The following is a 26,987-nucleotide window of genomic DNA, read 5'->3' as shown; positions in this document are numbered from 1 at the left end:
TGGTTGTTCAGGAGCCAGTCCTTCACTGAGCATGTGTGAACTGTGAATAACCATCGATTATACTACCCCCCCTACCCCCCCCTACCACCCCCCCCCCCCACACACACACACACCCAACACTGCTTCCCTGCTCTCTCTCATTCTGTTATCTTGTACAGAACAGTTTCATTTACATGGTCATGTCCTCTCTCCCTCCCTTTATCTTTCTATCTCTGCTTTATCTCTCTCTCTCCCTTTCTCTCTTTCTATTTCTACCTCACCCTTTCTCTCTCGCTCTCTCTTTTTCTCTTTCTCCCTCTCTTTTCTCTCTTCTTCTCTTTCTTTCTCTCTCTCTTTGTCCTTCCTGAAAAGAGCAGCTTTGATGTTAGTTATTTGAACATCTGTAGGGAAGGCAAAAGGCAAATGTCACACACACGCACACACACACACGCACGCACACACACACACACACACACAACTAAACAACCAAGAACACACATGACTATACACAAAGCGTAGCATGTTCCAGATCGGGTCAGACCAAAGGTGGTTTAGGTGGGTAGGGGGTGAACAGCAATAGGGGGCATTGATAGATTTCTTCAGGGGGCAGATGACATCAGAGGTTTCGGGGGTCTATGATGGTTCCACTGAACTCACGAGGAACTACATCAGAAATCTAATTTCACAGACCTGAAACGAACACTCCTCTCTCACCTTTTCTCATTCCCTCTCTTTCTCTCAGTCTCTGGGTTTCTCTCTCCGGCCCTCTCTCTCCATTGCTTTCTTTTCCTCTCTCCCTCTCTTTTTCTCTCCTCTCTCTTCCTCCCTCTCCCTCTCTCTTTCTCTCCTCTCTCTTCCACCCTCTCCCTCTCTCTTTCTCTCCCTCTCTTCCTCCCTCTCCCTCTCTCTTTCTCTCCCTCTCTTCCTCCCTCCCCCTCTCTCTTTCTCTCCTCTCTCTTCCTCCCTCTCCCTCCCTCTCTTCCTCCCTCTCCCTCCCTCTCCTCTCTCTTCCTCCCTCTCCCTCTCTCTTTCTCTCCTCTCTCTTCCTCCCTCTCCCTCTCCTCTCTCTTCCTCCCTCTCCCTCTCTCTTTCTCTCCCTCTCTTCCTCCCTCTCCCTCTCTCTTTCTCTCTTCTCTCTTCCTCCCTCTCCCTCCCTCTCTTCCTCCCTCTCCCTCCCTCTCCTCTCTCTTCCTCCCTCTCCCTCTCTCTTTCTCTCCTCTCTCTTCCTCCCTCTCCCTCTCTCTTTCTCTCCTCTCTCTTCCTCCCTCTCCCTCTCTCTTTCTCTCCCTCTCTTCCTCCCTCTCTCTTTCTCTCCTCTCTCTTCCTCCCTCTCCCTCTCTCTTTCTCTCCCCTCTCTCCCTCCCTCTCCCTCCCTCTCTCTTTCTCTCCTCTCTCTTTCTTTCTCTTTATGGCAGATGAGCCATGTGGATCTGAACTATAATGAGTTACTCTTCATCAAAGCCTTTTAACAGCAGCTAGGCTGTAAGCTAATATGGCTCTCTTTCCCTCACAAACACTTACATTAACCATCAATTATCAAACAAGCTGCAAGCTGCTACCAACTGGTCAACGAGAGGGGAGAGGGGATGAAAGGAGATTAGAGGAGAGGAGAAGGGTTGAAGGAAGGAGAGGGGAGGAGCAGAGAGAGAATTATATAAGGGGGGAGATGAGGGCTGGGGAGGAGAGGAGAGGAAGACGTGATCACCAGTGCTATAACAGAATGGAGCAGAACTAAACAGTGGCATTTAGCCAATTAGAGGAATGCTCAAGGGAGAAGTTCAGAGAGCTACATCGACAGCACCCCCCCCCACTCCCTTGCTCCTATAATGAGCTGAGATAGTGCTGAGCTATGGAGAAGCTGCTGAACATGTGGACTGATGCAGCCTCGACGCTGCTGTCATCAGCTCACCACAACTAGCTGCTCTCACTCAGACGATAGACCTGGACACCTGCTCTCACTGCAGGCTGAGTGTCCTGGCTGGCTGGCTGGCTGGCTGACTGGCTGGCTGACTGGTAGGGTGGTTGACTTGTAGACTTGCTGGCTGTTTGAATAGCTGATGAATGAGTGATTGAACACTACTCTGACCCAGAACTAGAGGAGGTGTGTGTGTGTGTGTATGAGGTGTGGTTGTGTGTGTGTGTGAGGAGGAGGTGTGTGTTCTCACCTGTCAGGTTGGTGGTCAGCTGTAGCCAGGTGTCACATGTCAGTTCTGTGGCTTCGCTGTGGATGAGCAAGCTCACCAACGTCACCACCTGGCACACACACATCAGAAGATGGTCTCTATTACAAACAAGAACACACACATCCTTCTCCTACGCACACACACAGACACATAGCATAGTATGTTATGGTTATGTCCGTGTGTGTGTGTGCGTGTGTCTGACTGTGTGTATGTGTGTGACTGTGTCTGTGTGACAGGGTACTGCCAGGGACCAGCACAGGGACAAGCAGCTGTGTAGGCCGTAGCATTGATAATCCTGTTCTAACAATAGACAGCAACACAGCATATTTCCATTTACACAGACTCTGGTCTTGTCAGCTGTACTCATGCTATCCTCTCTTCTCCTATCCTCTCTTCTCCTATCCTCTCTTCTCCTTTCCTCTCTTCTCCTATCCTCTCTTCTCCTATCCTCTCTTCTCCTATCCTCTCTTCTCCTTTCCTCTCTTCTCCTATCCTCTCTTCTCCTATCCTCTCTTCTCCTATCCTCTCTTCTTCAATACATTTGTTTCCATTTTATGACCATATCCAGAATCAACAATATATTGATGGCAGACAGAAATATTATACCATGGTTGTGTGTGTGTGTTGGCTTTGCAAAACCAGTAAGAGGGAATGATCCCTGTTGGATGTGTGTGTGCTGGATGAAGTATGTTGGATGAGGATATGATCTAGGGAGAACAGGACTAAGATCCAGGGATTGAGCTTCTCCAACTGGCCTGATCCCTAGAAATCATACAATGATGACCTCACCATACATGACCCGACAACCCCATTCCATGTTACCGTAGGAGGAGAGGAGAGGAGAGGAGAGGAGAGGAGAGGGAGAGGAGAGGAGAGGAGAGGAGAGGAGAGGAGAGGAGAGGAGAGGGAGAGGAGAGGGAGAGGAGAGGCAGAGGAGAGGGAGACGAGACGAGAGGAGAGGAGAGGAGAGGAGAGGGAGAGGGTGAGGGAGAGGGTGAGGGAGAGGGAGAGGAGGGAGAAGGAGAGGAGAGGAGAGGGTGAGGAGAGGAGAGGGAAAGGAGAGGGTATTGTAGCGGGGTATACACATTTAAGATTAGCCCCCCTATTTTGACGATCTGAAACGCAAGTATCAAAACGCAAAGCGCAAGTACTTTGTGGGCGGGACTCCGGCTCGGTTGCTATTTTGCCGGCGGGATAAATGACTTTGCGCCTGGCGCAAATCTAAAATGGGTAGGTCCGAAGTAGCTACATTACTAATGGGTGTGGTTTGGGCGTAACGTGCAATAAACCAATCAGAGCGTCATCTCACATTCCCTTTAAGAGCAGCGCTTGTTCCATGGCGGATTGCTATTATAACGGCGGATTTGCCAGGCGCACGCCAGGAGCGGTTCACAGCCAAGGAGACCGACGTTCTAGTCAGGGCCGTAACAGATAGATAAGTGACATTGTATGGGAAAGGCAGAGCAGTTTTCTCATTGCACGAAATTGCCCGCTCATGCTGCTCATTCAAATTCTTATTCTTATTTTTATATAGCCTACCCTATATTTTAAATTGTTTAGTTCTTGGAATTAGTTTAACTATTGTACTTTTTTACTCAATTTAAGACCGGTATATGTTTATTGTTTGCACCTTCCTGCCACAGTAAATTCCGTGTTTGTGTAACATAGGCTACATGGCGAATAAACCGAATTCTGATTCTGATGGAGATCGGAGAAGAAACCCACCCAAATTAGCTTCGGTTAAACAGGCGTGGGAGAAAATTGCAACAATTGTTACAAATCATGTTCACATACATAGAGATTTCTCATGAAAATCTTTTTATAATCATTGAAGAAATGTAACACGCCATAAATCAAAACAATGTAACGTAGCTTTGCAGAAAGAAGACCCTGGCCTCGCCAGCAGTGTGCAAGGACCAAGCCTGCGCCCTTAAAATAGCATCTGAATAATGCGCCATTGACTTTAGACCACGTTTTTCCTGGTCAGTGGCGGAATTGTTTTTCGGAAACTGCAAAATAGCACCAGGGAACGTTTGCGCCGGAACATGCCTCCTTTTTCGCTGAACCGCCCACGGGAGTGCAAGGTCATTTCGACGTGCGTCTGTGGAGGGAAAAGTCCGCTTTGCGTCGAGTGCAAACTAGGAATGATACTTGCATTGTTGACAAAGTCAATTGCGCTGGGTGCAAGATCGGGCCCTAGGAATACTTAATCTATAATAAAGTATTTAGTTGACGGGACATCACCCCAGGATTTGTTTAAAGGGACTGGGGGGAATAATAGCCTTCATAATAATCAGTCTAATCTTAAGTAGTGAATTCTATGAAAGTAGAGCAGATCAGATAACGTGAGAGATACGCGAGTATTATACACAATGATTTATTTAAGAAAATGTAATTATAACTAGAAAAGGCTGTTCCTGCGAAACAGCAGTGAGAATGCTGAAAACCTGAATGGGGATAGCTGACCATGCTAAAAAAGCTGAAAATAAACATTTAGTAGAAAGTTATAAGCTGAAGCTTCAAAGCAACCGAAAGGTATTTTTGAAAGGGGCTGGAGCAGCATTCCAACAATGATTTGAAAGGATTTACCATTACTTTTAAAGGGAGAATAATTTGCACAAAAACCTTTATATTTTAAAAAGTATAAAAGTGAGAAATGAGAAAATACCCGCAAGCTGAAATGAATTTCAAAAATGTGTGAGTGACACAAAAGAGGCAGTGTGGAAGCTGAACTGCATCATCTGCATCATCTTAACAAAGCTAAGAGCTAAAATAGCCTACAATGCGGGAGAAGCTGAAAGCTGAACTGTTAAACAGAAGAAATAGGCTAGCTAGTCGGAACAAGAATATTATCGTTTTAACAGCTGAAATTATAGTTGGGATAGTAATAGCAGTAGCAGATGTAGCCTACCATTGAGTGCGTTTACTCGGCTTTCTTAGTAGGATTCAATGTGTTGATGGAATGAAACATACAGCAGTAGAGCCGATACAGGAAGACACGGCGACACTTTGTTGCAGAAGGATGATGGTGCAAGTTTTGTCCGTGGAGCATACAACGATTAATAAAAAAGAATCATGTAGACGCGTTTATTGAGTAATCGCATAACTAATTACACATGTAAACGAGTAATCGTATTATTGGCATAAACCGACAATTGCTAGTAATCGTGTTTCTCATGGTCAAGTAAACGTACCAATCACCTGTGTGAGAGACTGAGTGGTGCGTGTCTGTCGTTACGGTGATGGTGCAGCTATGATTGCTAACGCGCTGAGGGCAGAGAATAAGAGAAATGTAGCTAGAATCCACACCTCAAACAAGATAACCTAGACGCAAAACTGTACGTCCAATCCAAAATATAAGGATATTTTCCGAGACCCAAGACTCTGCCGAAACCAGAGATATTCTTTATATGTCTGTGCAGTCAGAAATACGACTCTACCTGCAGTTTCAAAAACGTGTTCCTTTTGCTTTCCTGGTGCTTGTTTGTTTGGTTGCCACGGTGATGGCGCAGCTGTGATAGCTAACGAGCTAGGCAGAGAGAAAAACGAACATTTACCTAGCATCCACACCTCAAACAAGTTGACCTAGACGCAAAACTATACGTCCAATCCAAAATATAAGGATATTTTCCGAGACCCAAGACTCTGCCGAAACCAGAGATGTCCTTTATATGTCTGTGCGGTCAGAAATACGACTCTATCGGCAGTTTCAAAATCTTGTTCCTTCTTGCTTTCTCTGACTGATTTTACTCACCTCTCCATTGAAGTTAGTGAGAGAATTTGAAAGGCTGCTCTCGCTTCAAGGCTCATAGCTGAAAATCTGTAAATGTGAGCTCTTTGGTAGTTACATTGGCTGAAAGAGGACAATTTTTCCTACATTTTAAGGTATAACTTGTTTCTGTAAGTTAAACTATATGAACGTTAGAGGAATTTGTTTGACAAATTAGTTGAATATCAGAAAAAGAGCAGCAAGCAGAGTGACACTCTGCTTGCTGCTCATTCATAAAAATCAAGAAGGAGCAAACATTTTAATGTATTTCAAACTGTCATAATTCAAAATTGGCTGAACATTTGAAAAAGCTGAATCATTTGGGAATAGCTGAATGTCTTGTGAACATTTTAAAGGTTGAATGGTGTCTCTAGCTGAAAGTAAGCTGAAGTAGTTACGTTTGAAAGAGGAGGAAGCTTTTTAATGATTTGAAAGGATTTACCATTACTTTTAATGGGAGAATAATTTGCACAAAAACCTTAATGTCTTAAAAAGTATAAAAGTGAGAAATACCAAAAGTCATAGCCATCATCTCCTGAAGGAGCTGAACGTTTTGATACAAAAGTTGTAGGAATCGGTTAAAGTATGCAGAACGAGTTAAAGGCCAAAAAACGGCGGAAGAACTAAGAAGTTGAAAAACAATAGTGAGAATGCTGAACAGCATTCTCACTATTGTTTTTCAGATACCAGATAGGTTATGCATTAGTTTGGCTAGAGTAGTACAGTAGGCCTAGATTCTAATGATCGCGAGCTACACAATGGCTGTGTAGAGCGCGTGGGGAGGGGGAAGGGAGAGAGAGAGAGAAAGAGGTATAGAGGAAGAGGTAGGCCTCTATAGCAACAAATGGACGATCAATGACAACTGACCTAACGATGGGTAGGTTAAATCATTTGTAAACTACAATCAAACATCAACAATTAAACCACAACATGCCAATATGTCACATGTAAGAAATATTGCAAATCGCAGTTACTTTTTTTAAGTCTCTTCTTAAGACCCACCTCTATGCTTTGGCCTTTGAAAACTGAAATGAAATTTGTGTCTGGTTATATTGATGGTATTGGGTCTTTGTATGGTGTGTTACTGTTTTTCTGTATTTGTATTGTATGAGACGTGTGAGTCTTTGTATTTAGGGCTTTTATGTATTCTTTTATTATTTTACTGTACAGCACTTTGTGTTTCACTTTGGATCTTAAAGTGCTTTATAAATACATTTTATTTTGTCGGTTTGAAGACAGGAGTCAATGGTTCGTTATGTCCAACTAATAGAAAGCGGAATCTCTCGTCAAAGTTCCGGGCGCTCAGTGAATTTGCAAGTTAAGAGGAAAGTCAGAAATGACACGTTTCACTTCAGTTATTCCTACGAACAAGCGGGGGGGATTGTACGTTTGGGGGTTTTATACTCCAAAGAACAGGGAGGTATCCATGTGAAGGTGAACTCTGTCATTGGTCAGTTACTCCCCACCTGGGCATCATCCTGAGATTTGCCTAGAGGTGTGAAGTGGCTGCTAGCTTTGAGTTCCGTTATTTCAAATGTCCATGGAATGCTTAAACTTCAGAATATAACAATACAACATTCCTAAATGGTTTTGTTAGTATGACACAATTATTTTGGATCTAAAATTGACTAACGTAACTCTTCCTGAAGGGAAGTTATAATCAAACATCAATTAAACAACGTTCTAAGTAAATGATAAAAGCACACATTATAATACATCAACTACTGTCATTGAAATAGTGTCCATGAGCCATGTAGTCTTTGAGAATATGTTTGTAAATCCAGAACAGAAAGTTCTTCCTCAGAAAAACTTTGTCTGAATTCAGAGAATGCTGAGGCCATGTGACGTCTGTTCCTGACCCCATGCTGGGCCAGAAGCTTTGAAGCTTCTCCTCTGGGAGATAAGGACAAAGGGGGAAGACCTTTTCCTTGTTGGAGTAGGAGAAGATGTGATGGTACCGTGCTTTGTCTGTTGACTGTGCTACAGTATGGAACTTAATTTCCTCCTTTACACCAGCCTAGTGAAGAGGAGGAAATTGAGATAATCTGACTTCCTGTCTGGGCTGATACAAAGAGAGAGACATTGCTTTACTATGATGTCACAGGCTGGGGACAGCTGCAGTCATTCATTATTGCATTATACTCTATACCTTTGCTCCCCTATAGTTTCTTCATGGTACCTCTTTCCTCACCTCTCCCCTCCCCTCCCCTCCCCTCCCCTCCCCTCCCCTCCCCTCCCCTCCCTCCCTCCCCTCCCCTCCCCTCCCCTCCCCTCCCTCCCCTCCCCTCCCTCCCTCCCCTCCCCTCCCCTCCCCTCCCCTCCCCTCCCTCCCCTCCCCTCCCCTCCCCTCCCCTTCCCTCCCCTCCCCTCTCTAGGAGCTGAAGCAGGTGCTAGTTGGAGCCCCAGCAGTACTGCCTGTTCTCAGAGTGAAGCCACCTCTATTGTAGACAGATTTACTAGCATTCTGACATGGTGGCTATAATTAGACCAGCATAGGCACTGTCAGACTCTTTCTTTTCTTTTCTCTCTCTCTCTCTCTCTCTCTCTCTCTCTCTCTCTCTCTCTCTCTCTCTCTCTCTCTCTCTCTCTCTCTCTCTCTCTCTCTCTCTCTCTCTCTCTCTCTCTCTCTCTCTCTCTCTCTCTCTCTCTCTCACACACACTACACCAGCAGGCTGACAGAGTTTTGAGCTGCCTGTCGTGGAAATAGGGGATTTATGGATCAGGTGTTGATTCCTGTGCTGTCACACGCTAGCACATACCTGTCCCAGTAACACACACCTTCCCCAGTAACAATGCAAAACATTGACAAGCAGTCTGTACTGATTCCTTGGTAGATCACAGGCATGACTGTCCTCAGACTGAGACAAAGAGCAGGGTTAGAACAGACACACCCACCAGACACACAGGACACACCCACCAGACACACAGGACACACCCACCAGACACACAGGACACACCCACCAGACACAGGACACACCCACCAGACACACAGGACACACCCACCAGACACACAGGACACACCCACCAGACACACAGGACACACCCACCAGACACAGGACACACCCACCAGACACACAGGACACACCCACCAGACACACAGGACATACCCACCAGACACAGGACACACCCACCAGACACAGGACACACCCACCAGACACACAGGACACACCCACCAGACACACAGGACACACCCACCAGACACACAGGACACACCCACCAGACACAGGACACACCCACCAGACACAGGACACACCCACCAGACACAGGGGAGGGACAGGAGACACCCTGTTTATTTCCTCAGAGGACGTTGAGGAGTTCACCATACCACCTGGTCTTGGTCTTGTGACTTCACAACACAACGGGTCCTTCTTGCTTTTTGCATAGAATTTTCTGTTGGGAAAAAGCGGATTGGGACAGATTGATAGCAGACAACTCTAAATGCCCTCCGGAATAAAAAACAATATAGATGTTCTAACAGAAAAGGATCGTCTGACAGTCTGAAAGAGTCCTCCAGGAACGTACTGAGAGAACGGTGGCCATTCCTCTCACATGAGCCAATTAATGACAGCATGTCTAGCATGGAGTCAGGTGGCTGAGCGGTGAGGTAAGCGGGCTAGTAATCTGAAGGTTGCCAGTTCGATTCCCGGCCGTGCAAAATGACGTTGTGTTCTTGGGCAAGGCACTTCACCCTACTTGCCTCGGGGAGAATGTCGCTGTACTTACTGTAAGTCGCTCTGGATAAGAGCGTCTGCTAAATGTAATGTATAGCAAGACTTCCTGAGAGAATCTCGGACACTTCCTTATTCTTTGCTTTGTCTGCCATCCAGGAAAACCTACGGCACCCTGGGATGGATTCAGAGGAGAGCTGAACGATCCTAAGTGCCAGTGCGTAGCCGGAGATGCCTTCTGTAATTGAGTCTGACAGTTTGAGACGTATAAATTGATGATTTGAGGTGACTCCTGAAGAGGACCTCATCATGTCCCAGATAAGGAGAAGATCGACCGGTTGATCGTGGTGGTCTTCACATAGACACAACTTCCCCCTGGGATGGAGGGAGCGAAAGAAAAGGGGGGAGGGGGAGAGAGAAAGGGCCAGCGACCACGAGAGAAAGATAGAAAGGGAGACAGAGGGAGAGAGAGAGATGGAGAGAGAGAGAGAAGGATGGAGAGAGAGAGAGAGAGAGAGAGAGAGAGAGAGAGTGAGAGAGAGAGAGAGAGAGAGAGAAAGAAAGAAAGGGAGAGGGATGGAGAGAGGTACAGTAGGTGAAAACAGGGGGATAATGTGTAGGAGGGGAAGATTGGACATGGATCACATGAATCTTCTGTGGCAGGAACAGGCTGATGCTAGGCTTAGCCAAGTGCTCTGTGTCTGTGTGTTCCAGGGGTGGTGATGTAGGAGGGGTCTGTGTGTCTATGTGTTCCAGGGCTGGGTGGGGTGGCAGGGCAGGGCTGGGTGGGGTGGCAGGGCTGGGTGGGGTGGCAGGGCTGGGTGGGGTGGCAGGGCTGGGTGGAGTGGCAGGGCTGGGCTGGGTGGGGTGGCAGGGCTGGGTGGGGTGGCAGGGCTGGGTGGGGTGGCAGGGCTGGGCTGGGTGGGGCTGCAGGGCTGGGTGGGGCTGCAGGGCTGGGTGGGGTGGCAGGGCTGGGTGGGGCTGCAGGGCTGGGTGGGGTGGCAGGGCTGGGTGGGGTGGCAGGGCTGGGTGGGGTGGCAGGGCTGGGCTGGGTGGGGTGGCAGGGCTGGGTGGGGTGGCAGGGCTGGGCTGGGTGGGGTGGCAGGGCTGGGTGGGGTGGCAGGGCTGGGTGGGGTGGCAGGGCTGGGTGGGGTGGCAGGGCTGGGTGGGGCTGCAGGGCTGGGTGGGGTGGCAGGGCTGGGTGGGGCTGCAGGGCTGGGTGGGGTGGCAGGGCTGGGTGGGGCTGCAGGGCTGGGTGGGGTGGCAGGGCTGGGTGGGGCTGCAGGGCTGGGTGGGGTGGCAGGGCTGGGTGGGGCTGCAGGGCTGGGTGGGGTGGCAGGTCTGGGTGGGGCTGCAGGGCTGGGTGGGGTGGCAGGGCTGGGTGGGGCTGCAGGGCTGGGTGGGGCTGCAGGGCTGGGTGGGGTGGCAGGGCTGGGTGGGGCTGCAGGGCTGGGTGGGGCTGCAGGGCTGGGTGGGGTGGCAGGGCTGGGTGGGGCTGCAGGGCTGGGTGGGGCTGCAGGGCTGGGTGGGGTGGCAGGGCTGGGTGGGGTGGCAGGGCTGGGTGGGGTGGGGCTGCAGGGCTGGGTGGGGCTGCAGGGCTGGGTGGGGTGGCAGGGCTGTGTGGGGCTGCTGGGTCTGGTGGAGATGGTGAGGACTGAGCGGAAGGTTGGGTTTCTAGGTCAGTGTCTCACACTAAGGCACTTAACCCCCAGCCCCCCCAGAGCTCAGGCTACTTCCACAGAGCCTGCTGCAGGCAGCTCCCGGAGAGAGGGGGAAGGGAGGATGGAGGGATGACGAGAGGGAGAGAGAGAGAGAAACAGAGAGGGCAGAAACAGGTGGAGAAGGAGAGAGAAGGAAAGGCATATATAGCCTCTCTGGATGTAAATGTTCACACAACATCAATTTTATATGGGGCAAATTGAAGCTGGAGTGCAGCTCCAATCTATCTCTCTCTGTCTCTTTTTCTATTTCTATCCCCCTCTCTCTCTCTCCCTCTCCCTGTGTGTTTCTCTCTCCCTCTCCCTCTCTCACTCTCTCTGTCTGGTAAACAGACTGTCCACTGTGTCAACAAGAACAGCATTGACAGCTAGCTACTGAAGACAGATTAGAAACTCCAAACCCAACACAACCATTTTAGCATTGCATCCACCCGGCATTCCTTCCTCTACAGGAAACAGGAAACGGCACAATAAGGAAATAGTATAATAGTACTATAACTATAATAATACTCCTCACCTTCTCCCCTCCTTCTAGAACCTCATCCCTCCTTCCTCTCCCCTCATCCCTCCTTCCTCTCCCCTCATCCCTCCTTCCTCTCCCCTCATCCCTCCTTCCTCTCCCCTCATCCCTTCTTCCTCGTCCCCAGTGTATCATACAACAGCTCTCTCAGAACCTCACCCTCTCTCTTCCTCTCCCCTCATCCCTCCTTCCTCTCCCCTCATCCCTTCTTCCTCGTCCCCAGTGTATCATACAACAGCTCTCTCAGAACCTCACCCTCTCTCTTCCTCTCCCCTCATCCCTCCATCTCAGTGGCCTGAGAGCAGCCATAGCTCCTCCCCCTGTCCTCCAGGGACAAAGCTCCGCTCTTATCTGCTCTCAGCAGGCCCTGCTTGGTCCTGGTTCCTCTTCAGAGTGAACGGGTCCTGTCCTGTCCTGTTCCTCCCAAGGTTTCATCCATCGCTGCGTTTCCCTGGTTTTCTCTTCTTCATCCCATGAAGGGTTAAGGACTGTTACAAGCGCTGATCTATGGGCATCTGTGAAGCCCATGAAAATGCCGTCGATTTTTGATCGGAACGACTGGCTCCACTCCTGAGCGACCAATTCCACTCGTGAATAACTGGTTCCAATCCTGAATGAGGTTGCCAGGTTCTACTGTTGAATGGCTGTTTCTAATACTGAATGGCTGGTTCCACTATAGAATGCCGGGTTCCATTCCTGAACAGCTGGTTGGGGGTTGAGGTAGGTAGGTGGGTGGGTGGGTGGGTGTGGGTGTCAGACAGCATAAAAAGTTGGTCCTCGTCCTCAAAGTCACATTGATCAGTTTAACGAGTTCCCCAGAATGAGGGGCAGATCAAAGGGTAACAGTCACTAAAGCTGGCTCATTCAGCAGACATTACGACCAGGTTTAAAATCCTCTGTCGCACACAGGCACGCACGCACACTCACTCAGGAACACACACTGAAATACACAAAAGCTCGCTCGCTCACACACACACAGTCTCACACACTGAAATACAAACACACACAGGAGATCGGTTCAGTCATGTGGACGTTGAACTCATTTCCAACAGTAGAGAACAGAACATCAGCTTGCTTGCCTCTGGGCTACACATATTTCGCTTAGATTTGTAGAGCTGTATTGTCCATTTTTGTCAAACAAAAATGTTAGCATGCTAATATCCAGTTAACCAAGCTAGCGTTAGTGCTAAAAACCACGCAGACCCCCAGGCTAGCCTTAGCTTGCCACGTGCTAACCGCGGATGTCAGCTAGCCGCAGTTCTGCAGCATAGCCTGCACGGTAGCCACAACGGACATCCACCTCAAGGGACAAAAAACACTGTTGACTCCTGGAGCCAGGAGTCAACAGGACCCATCCAGCCGTGGCTAAATATCCCAGCATGCATTGCTCCGCGACAGGATTGTTATCGTGTTCCTGACACAGCCTACGGGGCATAGCGCTGTGCTGAGGGGGCCACATGGACAAAGGACAAGCAGCGCCTGTTGTGAGGGGGGTGCGTGTGGCGGTGTGATGTCATCGACCCGTGGGCTACGGGTGCCGCGTGACAGCAACAAGACGGGAGAAGCATCACAGCCAGTGGGAGGTGAACACACACACCTACAGTACACATGCACTCACACACCACACACACACACACACACACACCTACAGTACACCTGCACGCACACACACACCACACACACACACACCTACAGTACACATGCACTCACACACACACCTACAGTACACATGCACTCACACACCACACACACACACCTACAGTACACATGCACTCACACACCACACACACACACACCTACAGTACACCTGCACACACACACCACACACACACACACCTACAGTACACATGCACTCTCACACACCTACAGTACACATGCACTCACACACACACACACCTACAGTACACATGCACACACACACACACCACACACACACACCTACAGTACACCTGCACACACACACACACCACACACACACACACCTACAGTACACATGCACACACAGATGCAAACCGTTTGAGAGACATACAGTTGAAAGCAACTTGAGACACACACACACAGGCAGCTAGAGAATAATGAATCCAGGTACCTTAGACAGATATCGTGGCAAGACTTGCACTCCGAAGAGACATCACAGCTACACATACAATCACATACAGCTCAAAAAGATTTCAGAGGATATGCTCACACAGCAAGAGTGCCCGCTCAAACACAAACACACACACACACTTGTGCTTCAGTGGAGCTAGCAGTACAGAGGACAGAACAGAGAGAAACAAACAGACATACTGTTTCTCATCAGATAACTTCTCTCCCCTTCTCATCCTCTCCACTCCTCTCTCCCTTTACATTCTTCTCCCTTTGCTCTCCTCTCCTAATCCCCTCCCTCCTCTTCTCTATTTCCTCTCCTCTCCCCCTCTCCTCTCCCCCTCTTCTCCCTCCCCTCCCCCTCTCTTCTACTCTTCATCTTCTCTCCTCTCCTCTATTCTCTCATTTCTCCTCACCCTCTCTTCACCCTCTTCCTCTATTTCGCTCCACGTCTTCCTTCCGCCTCTCCTCCACCCCTCTTCTCCTCCTCCTCCACCCCTCTTCTCCTCCTCCTCCACCCTCTTCTCCTCCTCCTCCACCCCTCTTCTCCTCCTCCTCCACCCTCTTCTCCTCCTCCTCCATCTCGTCTTCCTAGGATGTGGTTTTTTGTTCACGTGCAGAAGTAATGCTTCACAGAAGTGGTATCACGGTTTGAGGGTCACGGTTGGATACGAGTTTGGTACAAAAGAAAAAAGTTACAAATCCCAAATGTTAGGTTTCCGTTCATTTGACTTCAAGGCCACAGCCTAAACTTTATGTCAATCTGCTCACGAAAGGCGTGTCTACATGAAAGTCAAAACGGCTAACATTTTCCATTTTGGACTTATAGATATTTGAGCTTAAGTCCAATGAGTGCCCCTGGTTAACTGACATACGCTCTCTATTTAGCTAGCTTGCCGCAAGCATTTCTCTGGCCAACTTTCAGCATTTCAATACGGACAGATGATGGAAAATTGTGCAGCGTTTTCGCTCATTTCATCTAATCTTTTTCCATAATGCAGAAACGCCTGTGACTGACTGAAGCTTGGTTGTTCGTCTGACCGCAATCACCGAACCGTGACGTCCGTACCGTCAATTTGCGGTACGAATACATGCACCGTGACACCCCTAATGTGTAAGTATGTATGTGTAGATGTGTGTGTTTTTGTGCATGCATAAATGCATGTAGGGAGTCAGGTGGCTGAGCGGTGAGGCAATCGGGCTAGTAATCCGAAGGTTGCCAGATCGATTCCCGGTCATGCCAACTGACGTTGTGTCCTTGGGCAAGGCATTTCACCCTACTTGCCTCGGGGGAATGTCCCTGTACTTACTGTAAGTCGCTCTGGATAAGAGCGTTTGCTAAATGACTAAATGTAAATGTGCATACAATGTGTGGTGTGTGTTAATGTGTGTGTGTCTAAAGAGAATATGAAGAGTGTGCGAGAGTGTGTGTGTGTGTGTGGTCTATGTGATGGGGTCAAACAGTGTAATGGTGTTTGCTCAGATAGAATGTTAGCATCACTGTGGGTTGGTGTGGAACTGGGCCTGCTGAGCTGATGTTATCTGACAGACTAGAAGATGCTGCCGAGGTCTGTGTTTATACAATTGAATTATTGGTTTTCACTAGGATAGTAAAACAAATCTGTGTGGATGCATCTCACCTCCCCTCCTCTCCTCTCCTCCCCTCCCCTCCCCTCCCCTCCCCTCCTCCCCTCTCCTCTCCTCTCCTCCCCTCCCGTGATCTGCTCTCTGTACTGTACTGCAGGGTAGTTGATGTTGATAGATGCAGGGTCCTTCTGTCTCAGGAGGGTGTGTCTGCAGGGTTCATTAATGGAAAGCTGCTCAGTAATACAGCATAGTGCTCCTCCTCCCCTACACCTCCTGCCCAATAACTCTAATGCATGTGTGTGTGTGTTTGTGAGAGTACAATTAGAGAGAAAGAGGGAGGGAGCGTGAAAGAGAGAGAACGTGTGTGTTGTTTGTGCAAGTGCATGGGTGTGTGTGCTAGTGTGTTTGTGTGTGTCTGTTTGTGTGTGTGTGTGTGTGTGTGACATCAGGGAATGAATCTGACAAACCAAGTCAAACGCCTTCACTTGACTTCCTGGCACCGTAGCAACAGCTGTGGAGCATCTGGGTTTCGTTGCTGTGAGGCAGGAAGGAGCCTGCACCAGCACACACACATGGGCACTGCTTCACACCTGACTGCGGCGAAACAGGGGGAGGGAGAGAGACACTGGGAGGATGACAGAAGGAGAGAGAGAGAGACTGGGAGGATGACAGAAGGAGGGAGAGAGACACTGGGAGGATGAGAGAAGGAGGGAGAGAGACACTGGGAGGATGAGAGAAGGAGGGAGAGAGAGACACTGGGAGGATGAGAGAAGGAGGGAGAGAGACACTGGGAGGATGAGAGAAGGAGGGAGAGAGAGACTGGGAGGATGAGAGAAGGAGGGAGAGAGAGACTGGGAGGATGACAGAAGGAGGGAGAGAGAGACTGGGAGGATGAGAGAAGGATGGAGAGAGAGACTGGGAGGATGAGAGAAGGAGGGAGAGAGAGACTGGGAGGATGAGAGAAGGAGGGAGAGAGACACTGGGAGGATGAGAGAAGGAGGGAGAGAGAGACACTGGGAGGATGAGAGAAGGAGGGAGAGAGACACTGGGAGGATGAGAGAAGGAGGGAGAGAGAGACTGGGAGGATGACAGAAGGAGGGAGAGAGAGACTGGGAGGATGAGAGAAGGAGGGAGAGAGAGACTGGGAGGATGAGAGAAGGAGGGAGAGAGAGACTGGGAGGATGAGAGAAGGAGGGAGAGAGAGACTGGGAGGATGAGAGAAGGAGGGAGAGAGAGACTGGGAGGATGAGAGAAGGAGGGTGACAGGGGAGGGGGGAAGAAATGTGAGTTGGGGTGCCGGAGGGAAAGGAGGTTGAGATGGAGAGGGATAGGTGGGAAATAAAGATGGATGAAAAAGAAGGAGGGTAGGAGAGTGAAAGGAAATGAGGGAGAGAGAGAGAGAGGAGGACGCTGAGAAAGAGAGAAGGGATGATGGAGAGAGTTCTACGAAAAGGAAGGTAGAGAGAGAGACAGGAGGGTGAGAAGAAGGAACAGATGAACACAGAGAGAGAGAGAAGGAGGGAGAGAGAGGAGAAAGAGGGAGAGAGAGGAGAAGGAGGGAGAGAGAGGAGAAAGAGCGAGAGAGAGGAGAAGGAGGGAGAGAGAGAGAAGGAGGGAGAGAGAGAGAAGGAGGGAGAGAGAGGAGAAAGAGGGAGAGAGAGGAGAAGGAGGGAGAGAGAGAGAAGGAGGGAGAGAGAGGAGAAAGAGGGAGAGAGAGGAGAAGGAGGGAGAGAGGGAGAAGGAGGAGAGATGGGTTCCTCCATGAGGAACTCCTGAGGTGGTTCAGGGTCAAAGAGGGAGCCATCATTTCCAGCCTCTCCTCAGAGTGCTACCATTACTCTGGGTCAACTCACACAAGCTCTCAACTCTACGTATCTAACAAATGTGCATACACACACGCCCTCACCCTTGCATGCACACGCACACATTCACGCATGCCCGCACACACACACTAACACACACCCATCAATGCACACACTAATGCACACCCATCAGTGCACACACACACACACACACACACACACAGGAACCCACTGACCATGTTCACTATGTTCTCCACTGCTGTGAAGAAACCACAGTGAAGAGAGAACAGACCAAACACACAGTGAAGAGAGAACAGACCAAACACAAAACCTGCATTACGGCTTCATTAATGTGATGATCTCCCAGTTGGATCGCAGAGAAAGAAACTAGTTATATTCCAGAGACTTTGTCCTCGTCCTACATTGTGCATTCTTTAGTTAATTAGTGCCTGGCTTTGAGCTTGGTGTAATTTTGTACATATAAAAAACATCCACAAATAAACTGTGAAACCAATGTGAACATCCTCCTTTCCACACTTTGCTTGATCAAACAGAAGTAAGGATATACTCTCCTTCAGGGAGCACAAGCAAATCCTTTTGATGAGTGTTTGTATGCGGGGAAGTTGTACGGAGATGTTGAGAATGAACAAGTTACCAACAGTACTAACGAGCTTGTGATCTCTACCTGCAACACTATACTAGCTTGTGATCTCTACCTGCAACACTAACTAGCTTGTGATCTCTACCTGCAACATTAACTAGCTTGTGATCTCTCCCACAAGTGGTACTGTTGTCAACAACAACATTTATTAATTTGTGATCTCTACTATGGTACAAACTAGTTACAGGACTTGTGATCTTTGCAAGAACTAGCTACTGTAGCTACAGGATCATCAATGTCTGCCTGTCTGCCTGTCTGCCTGTCTGTCTGTCTGTCTGTCTGCCTGTCTGCCTGTCTGTCTTTCTGCCTGTCTGTCTTTCTGCCTGTCTGCCTGTCTGTCTTTCTGCCTGTCTGCCTGTCTGCCTGTCTGCCTGTCTGTCTTTCTGCCTGTCTGCCTGTCTGCCTTTCTGTCTGCCTGTCTGCCTGTCTGTCTTTCTGCCTGTCTGCCTGTCTGCCTGTCTGCCTGTCTGTCTTTCTGCCTGTCTGCCTGTCTGCCTGTCTGCCTGTCTGCCTGTCTTTCTGCCTGTCTGCCTGTCTGCCTGTCTGTCTTTCTGCCTGTCTGCCTGTCTGCCTGTCTTTCTGCCTGTCTGTCTTTCTGCCTGTCTGCCTGTCTGCCTGTCTGCCTGTCTGTCTTTCTGCCTGTCTGCCTGTCTGTCTTTCTGCCTGTCTGCCTGTCTGCCTGTCTGCCTGTCTGTCTTTCTGCCTGTCTGCCTGTCTGCCTGTCTGCCTGTCTGTCTTTCTGCCTGTCTGCCTGTCTGCCTGTCTGCCTGTCTGTCTTTCTGCCTGTCTGCCTGTCTGCCTGTCTGTCTTTCTGCCTGCTTGCCTGTCTGCCTGTCTGCCTGCTTGCCTGTCTGCCTGTCTGCCTGTCTGTCTTTCTGCCTGTCTGCCTGTCTGCCTGTCTGCTTGCCTGTCTGCCTGCTTGCCTGTCTGCCTGTCTGCCTGTCTGCCTGCTTGCCTGTCTGTCTGCATGTCTGTCTGCTTGTCTGTCTGCTTGTCTGTCTGTTTGTCTGTCTATGTGTCTGTTGTTACACCTATCTGCCTGTCTGTGTGTGTGTGTGTGTGTGTGTGTGTGTGTGTGTGTGTGTGTGTGTGTGTGTGTGTGTGTGTGTGTGTGTGTGTGTGTGTGTGTGTTTGTGTGTGTGTGTGTGTGTGTGTGTGTGTGTGTGTGTGTGTGTGTGTTAGTGTGTGTGTGTGTGTTTCAGAATGTCTGAGATGTTTTCACAGACTCAGTTGCTGGGGTCTTGTTTATCTAGAAGTGATCATATATCAACACCACCACACTCACACTGTACCGGCGGTACACAAATCAACACTAACCCACACGCTTCCACCAACATGAACGATTAAGTAAGCCATCTGCCATCGCTCCAAGGCCACTTTAACATGTCACTGTCCTCCTCCGCACATTGTACTCATTTAGTGGTCATTACAATGGATGTTCTGCTCCATATATTGAACTCATAAATAAATTACATGAAGCTTTTGTCCAAGGCTTATTGTACTGATTTATAGGTTAGTTGTGTTGACGCAATTTGTTGATGAAGGAATTGCTTGTGTGTGTGTGTGTGTTGGAGGGGGGGGGGTAACAAAATACAAGTGTTGGCACCAGTTGATGAAATATTGGTAAGTTAGCCAATCTGCTGAGGCAAGCTCTTTCTAGGGTTTTAACCTTGTGAGGGTTGCACATCATTTTATCACCGGCTGAAGTGCAGATTTGCTCTTGTGCACTCGCACACTTTCTCATACACACAAACTCTCCCACAGATACACACATCCGCACACTCACACACACTCACACACACTTCACCTGCATGGATGTATCACAAATCACAAGAAAGACCATTGTGGCACACACACTACGGACATTCTTATGGATGTTGCACTCGCCCCTCCCCTCATCCCTCTCTAAGTACTCATCCATCCCTGCCCCCTCTTATATGTCTACCTCATCCTTCTCTCCTTCCTCTCCTCCCTACACATCTCATTACCCATCTCATATCTCCTCCCTCCCCCATCTCATATCTCTCTACTTATCAGCCCTCTTCCTTCCCCCTTCCCCCCTTCCCTCCATCTCATTCCTCTCTCTCTATCCTCATTCTCCTCTCTCTCTCTCTCTCTCTCTCTCTCTCTCTCTCAGTTCAGTTCAGTTCAAAGGGCTTTATTGGCATGAAAACAACAATTGTTCATATTGCCAAAGCAACGGTAGAATTACAGAAATATTAATCAATGTAAATCATGGCCTTATATATACTTATATTTCACACACTCACATACAGAGACACACACGGCAGTTTAACATATACATACGTGTAGCTACACCACACAGGTGTACAACTTGTATCCATGTTATTATTATTCAAGTTGGTATATTATTACGTAATGTTGCCAAATAATCGGTATAATAAATACATAAATAAGTAAATAGATACACACACACATATGTATATATACATATATATATGTATACGCATACACACATGTATACACACCCACACGTATATATACACGCATATACCCATACATAACATACATACGCACATACAGGTTATATAATGATAATAATAATAGTAAAAATCAAATACTAAATTTGAAATTCTGAAAAATTACAGTAAATTTAAAGAAAATATTAAAACAAAAATGAAAACATGTTATGTTTGCCATATTATACATTTTCCTCATTGTGGCTGTCTCTAAGGCCATGACAGGCTGATACATACTTTGCTACTAAAATAACAGCAGTTAGGTTTTTCTCCCAATAAATAAACCAGTCTCTCTCTATTTGTTACATTTTCAAATTCCTTGTATATGCTGGTAATTTTGGGGAAGTATTTGGTTCGAATGTCTTTATAGTGGTCACATTCTGTTAGGAAGTGGAGCTCTGTCTCCACTTCTCCCTGTGAGCAGACAGAGCACAGCCTCTCCTCTCTGGGCAGCCATGTCTGCCTGTGACGGCCTGTCTCTATGGCCAGGCTGTGCTCACTGAGTCTGTATTTAGTTAATGTCTCCTTATTTTTGGTTCAGACACAGTGATCAGGTATTCTGCCATTGTGTACTGTCTTTTTAGATTCAAATAGCATTCTAATTTATTTTGCTTTAGTGTAACTTCTTTCCAATAAACAATGTACTTTTCTTTTTGCTGTTTTGCCATTTGTTTTGGATTAATAAGGTGGCTGCTGTCTGAGGCTCTGTGGGGTTTGGTGAGCAGAGCCTCTGGACTAGCTGGATGAGAGGACTCTTATCTGGCTTCATCTTTTGGCATAGAAGGGCTTTGTGGTGGAAGGTATTTTCATCACTTTGGCTAAGGTGTAGGTAGAATTTAGTTGCTCTTTTTTGTATTTTAATGATTAAAGGATACACTCCTAATTCAGCTCTGCAGGCATTGTTGGGGTTTTGCGTTGAACTCTTAATATGTTTTTACAGAATTCTGCGTGCAGGCTTTCTATAGGGTGTTTGTCCCACTTGGCAAATTCTTGGTTTGCAGGTGGGCCCCAGATTTCACAGCCATATATCGCAATGGGTTCTATAATGGATTCAATAATTTTAAGCCAGATTTTGATTGGGATGTCAATTTTAACATTTCTTTTGAAGGCGTAAAAAGCCCTTCGTGCCTTGTCTCTCAGGTCATTGCAGCTTTTTGGAAGTGGCCTGTGGTGCTGATTTTTAGACCAAGGTAAGTATAATTTTTGGTGTATTCTAATTGGTTAGTTCCCAGAGGAATCGATATTTGGGATCCTGATTTCTGGTTCTTTTTTGGAAAACAAGAATTTTAGTCTTTTTTAGATTGACTGTTAGGGCCCAATTTTGACAGAATCTGTGCAGCAGGTCTAGATGTTGTTGTAGTCCCTCCTTGGTTGGGGACAGAAGCACAAGGTCGTCTGCAAAGAGGAGGCATTTGACCTCTGTGTCCAGGAGAGGATTCCAGGTGCTGCAGACTGTTCTAGTTCTCTCTCTCTCTCCTCTCTCTCTCTCTCTCTCTCTCTCTCTCTCTCTCTCTCTCTCTCTCTCTCTCTCTCTCCTCACTCTCATCTCCTCTCTCTCTCTCCTCTCTCTCTCCTCACTGTCCTCTCTCTCCTCACTCTCCTCTCTCTCTCTCTCTCTCTCTCTCTCTCTCTCTCTCTCTCTCTCTCTCTCTCTCTTCTCTCTCTCTCTCTCTCTCTCTCTCTCTCTCTCTCTCTCCTCACTGTCCTCTCTCTCTCTCTCTTCACTGTCCTCTCTCTCTCTCTCCTCACTGTCCTCTCTCTCCTCTCTCTCTCTCTCTCTCTCTCTCCTCACTCTCCTCTCTCTCTCTCTCTCTCTCTCTCTCTCTCTCTCTCTCTCTCTCTCTCCTCACTCTCCTCTCTCTCTCTCTCTCTCTCCTCACTGTCCTCTCTCTCTCTCTCTCCTCACTGTCCTCTCTCTCTCTCTCTCCTTACTCTCCTCTCTCTCTCTCTCTCTCTCTCTCTCTCTCTCTCTCTCCTCACTGTCCTCACCCCCCCTCGTCTGTCTATCCTTCACTCATTACTTTCCTCCTTTGCTCCATCTCTGTTTGTAATTCATCTGCCAGTCTTCCAGCAAAGGATCTGTCAGTCACCTCTTCACCAGACGGACAGAATACCTCCTCTCCCTCCTCTCTCTCCTCACCCTCTCTCTCTCTCCTCACCCTCTCTCTCCTCTCCCTCCTCTCTCTCCCTCTCTCTCCTCACCCTCTCTCTCCCTCTTCTCCCTCCTCTCTCTCCTTACCCTCCTCTCCCTCCTCTCTTTCCTCACCCTCTCTCTCTCCTCTCCCTCCTCTCCCTCCTCTCTCTCCTCACCCTCCTCACCCTCCTCTCTCTCCTCTCCCTCCTCTTCCCAGTACTGACTCTATCACTATCTTTCCTCTCTTTCTATCTGTCTGCAGTTCTTGCTACCTTTCTTTCTTTCTTTCTTACTTTCTTTCTGTCTCTCTCTCTGTGTGTCTGTCTTTCTCTCTGTCTGGTTCTCTCCAAGTTTATGTCGCTCGCTCTCTCTGTCTTTCAGTTGTCTTAACGTCCTTTTCTATCATCTCTGCCTCTCTTGTTCCTCTCTCTCTCTCTGTACTTTTTTGAGCAACTCTTCTCTCCCTTAATCATCCACCCCCCTTTCCTCTGTTCTGTCCTCCCTCCCTCTCCCTCCCTCTCTCTCTCTCTCTCTCTCTCACTCCACTCATTCCTATCTTCCTTGTCATCCCTCTCTCCTCCTTTTTTCTCTCTTCTGGCTAAAGCCAGCTTGACGGAACAGACATAACAGGATTACAGTGATTCACTATTCAGGCAACTAGGGTGTACTATATTAGCTGTTTATGGTTTAGTATGCAGAATATCACACTTAGGATGCAGAATCAGAACTATGTAGTTGTGTATAATCTGGCTATGGTTTAGAATACAGAACATCACATCTGAAATAACTGTCTATGACTAAGTCTGCAGGTTATCAAGGGTGCAGAATACAGAACTATGGTGCGTTGTAGCTCACGATCTGTCCATGAGTATGCTAAACATCCCATCTGGAGCAGCTGGCTGGGTTTTAGTAGGATATCACATAGTGTGTGGAGTACATAACTAGAGAAGTGTGATATGTAACAGCGGTGACCCATACACACACACACTACAGTAGCAGAGGTGTTCTAGAACGACAAAGGATTCTAAAACAAATGTAGAATATGGGAAGATTCTAGAATGACTACAGTACAAAAAAAGAATTCTAGAATAGCTTAGGTACCTCTAAGATGTTTCTAGAATTACTACAGTCTAGGAGAAGATTCAAGAATGACTCCTGTCAAGATTCTAGGAGGTCTCCTTGTAACTACTTGAGGACATGATTGTGAGTACCTGCAGCACACACAGTGATAGATACTCAGGGTGGAACTGAGAAATATCTCAGGAGCTTCGAAGCGGCTAAATAGCGAAGAACCATGGCATGAAAATGGAAAATTATCAATATGAATAGCCAACAGTATGAAACTGCTTTGAACATTTGTTACAGATGCAGTAGCCTATGTAACTTTTAACAAACCGCTGGTGGGGACTTTATAATAGGACACTATTTATCTTCAGACGTTTCTCATCGATTGTTAGATTTTTTACATTATTTAGTCAAAATCAATTTTTACGGTTCCAGCGATTTTCCGAAGATTAAAGTGGTAGTCTAAGGCCTAAAGATGTGAGTAGTGTCTACTCTCAATACACTCGACTACACGCGAAGCCGGTCATGGTGCTCCACGCATGCACTCTGCCCTGCACTTGAAGGCCGACGTTTCCCCTCAGTACAAAATACAGTTTTACACTCACAGAGAACATGAAATGTGCCGCGTGCAAACAACCGGCCGTCTTCCACCCATTAGACTCTCACTGAGCTAAAAGCACATGCGTTCTACCCCCAGTATGTCTTACAGTCAGTGCGTCATGACCAGATAGCGATCACCGTCGCCAGGGTACGGGACAGGAGGACAACACCGCCTATCTCAGTGCATTGAAAAATCGGTGCACGATGCTTCGTCTTTCACAATCATAATCTTTCACTCTGTGTAGTCACTGCTCCGTTTATAGCGATCTGCGGTGACAACAGGTACCGCGTGTCACCGTCAGAAGCGTTTAGATTCGGTTTTTATTTTTAGAATTTGATTTGATTTACAGTGTATCGCGCGCGTAGGCTGATTTTGCCTATAGCTTGCAAGCGACATAGACTATCCTATCCTCCTCTCAAACTTCTGGGCGCGCGTCTGCCTACAGTAGCCTAGTATCCGTTCCGGTTGCATGTTTGTTTTCTTTGGCTTTCTGGTAGAAGAGACAGGTTTAATCTGAGAGATTTAGATTGTTGCCCCCACTCAACCGTGTAATGAGAATGCGTAATCTCCCAGTTAAATCACCACAACGGAGATTGGCTGACGGATTTACTCCGCGCCGTGAGCCTCCCGGTGGATTGACCGAACACCCACCCGGTGCTGACTCATATTGGCAATATCTCCGAGCTCAGCCCCTCAGTCAGACCACTGCCTGATTGCAATAATGATTTGTTTCTAAACTGGCTGGATACCATATGCCATAATACTACACGGAATAACTACCCTATTTATCATGGCTTGCATACGAATTTTACTGTAGCTAATTCAATTTAGCCAAATAGTTTATCTTTATTGATCCCAAAAGAAATAATATTTTGACGCTTTCACCAGACAACGCATGTACACACGTATTATATAGTGGAAAGTGGTTCATTTACACGTTAGAAGTTCTCAACGTGCAATGAAGCTCATTAGACAAAACTTTGTTTCCTTTTCAGTTATAAAACCACTGACAGCTTTCTGGACACCGAGACATTGAGGGTACACAGAATGAAAAACGCTTTACGCTCTAAACAGACTTTTTCTTCTCCTCGCCTAAATGTGCCCTGACCCGCTTGTATCTTGGAAAACATCTGGGTGCAAACACATGAATTCTGATTCTGATTCTGATGAATGAATCAGAATCCGTATAGTTTCCCCGGTCCAGCCTCACGCGCACCTGACTTACCTGCAGTGAGAGAGCACGAGCCCCATCTTCCCGAGCATTCAGCAGCACGCACCGCAACCACAGGCACCTCCAGGCTTCCGACGCCTTTTCACAAAACCGCCCCCGGTGCAGGGATGTGTTCTCCAAGCGATACGTTCGCACCGATTTCTGAGAAGATGGACCCTAAACTACATGAAGAGATTGGTGTTCATGTCACATTATTCAAAGTCCAAAAAGTCGCGACTGCCGAGAAAAGTGGGTCTGAGAAAAATGTCCATTTTACGGCTGTAATGTTTCAAGACTGCCCGAAGAGCTGGATAGTTATTTCATCTTCTGAATAAATGGTTTGATCGAAGTCCATTTCTGGCTGATTCAGAAACAGCTATTCAGAATTACAGATTAGTTTTAGAAGAATGTACCATCTGATATTCCCGTTTAGCGCGTGCTTATCCAGGGATTCAGAATGTTTTATTGATGAATCTTACCTCCCCGCGCCTTGTTTCACTGAAGGGTACATCGGTGTACCGATTCTCGTAGATTTACACCGAGCAGCACAACACTACAGCCAGCGCATGGCTCATACGCAAATCGTTCGTGAGAGAGGGAGAGAGAGTCAGTGAGTTGGAGAGAGAGAAAGACCTATAGCGCGGGCGAGAGAGAGAGTGTGTGTGTGTGTGTGTGTCAAAGAGAGAGAAAGAGAGTGTGTGACCCGCGCAGAGCAGAAAACTTCCCAACAGCGGTCTCTTGAAAGCCAGTGGACACGACCTCGTCACTTCTCAGTCCTGCCATTGAACTATTGATTTTCTGGTGTATGCTATTAAATCAGTACCCCCCCTCCCCCCCCCTCTCCTCACAGAAACAGCTATTCAGAATTACAGATTAGTCTTAGAAGAATGTACCATCTGATATTCCCGTTTAGCGCGTGCTTATCCAGGGATTCAGAATGTTTTATTGATGAATCTTAGCTCCCCGCGCCTTGTTTCACTGAAGGGTACATCGGTGTACCGATTCTCGTAGATTTACACCGAGCAGCACAACACTACAGCCAGCGCATGGCTCATAAGCAAATCGTTCGTGAGAGAGGGAGAGAGAGTCAGTGAGTTGGAGAGAGCGACCTCGTCACTTCTCAGTCCTGCCATTGAACTATTGATTTTCTGGTGTATGCTATTAAATCAGTACCCCCCCCCCCCCCCAACAACTCTTCACATCGACTTCCAACCTCGGCCTAGAAATTGGAGACTTTAAACAGCTTCTTGAATTTTAAACCAAGGAGGATGAACTGTTTAGTTTCCATTACTATGCTGCGGCTGCAATTTGACAACATAATTAGGCAGGTCTACTTATTGCAGTAAAATGTAAAATGACAAGTTCTCCAGTCTCTGCTGAGTTTCCCCGCGGTGCCCGGAGCACGCTTCTCTTGCGCTCGCACCACCACATAGTCGCCGTCAGTTAAATTAAAAAATAAATTTCATAGCACTGCGTCTCATGCAATGCCATTTCCAAAACAAAAACAACTCCAGCACGGGCG

General features: G+C 47.7%; 1 protein-coding gene across 1 annotated transcript in view; it reads right to left on the bottom strand.

The window, feature by feature from the left end:
- crhr1 (corticotropin releasing hormone receptor 1) overlaps nucleotides 1–26,248 on the bottom strand; it is a 58,810-nt gene extending 32,562 nt beyond the window's left edge. The window contains 3 exon segments of the mRNA XM_062478418.1: nucleotides 2,145–2,232; nucleotides 25,481–25,642; nucleotides 26,195–26,248. Of these exon segments, the coding sequence (XP_062334402.1) occupies nucleotides 2,145–2,232; nucleotides 25,481–25,642; nucleotides 26,195–26,248 (304 nt within the window).
- Nucleotides 26,249–26,987: the final 739 nt, after the last annotated feature.

Source organism: Osmerus eperlanus, chromosome 2 (assembly GCF_963692335.1).
Source record: "Osmerus eperlanus chromosome 2, fOsmEpe2.1, whole genome shotgun sequence".
Lineage (NCBI taxonomy): Eukaryota > Metazoa > Chordata > Actinopteri > Osmeriformes > Osmeridae > Osmerus > Osmerus eperlanus.
Note: the sequence above shows the minus strand (reverse complement) of the source record. Positions and strands in the feature narration are given on the sequence as shown.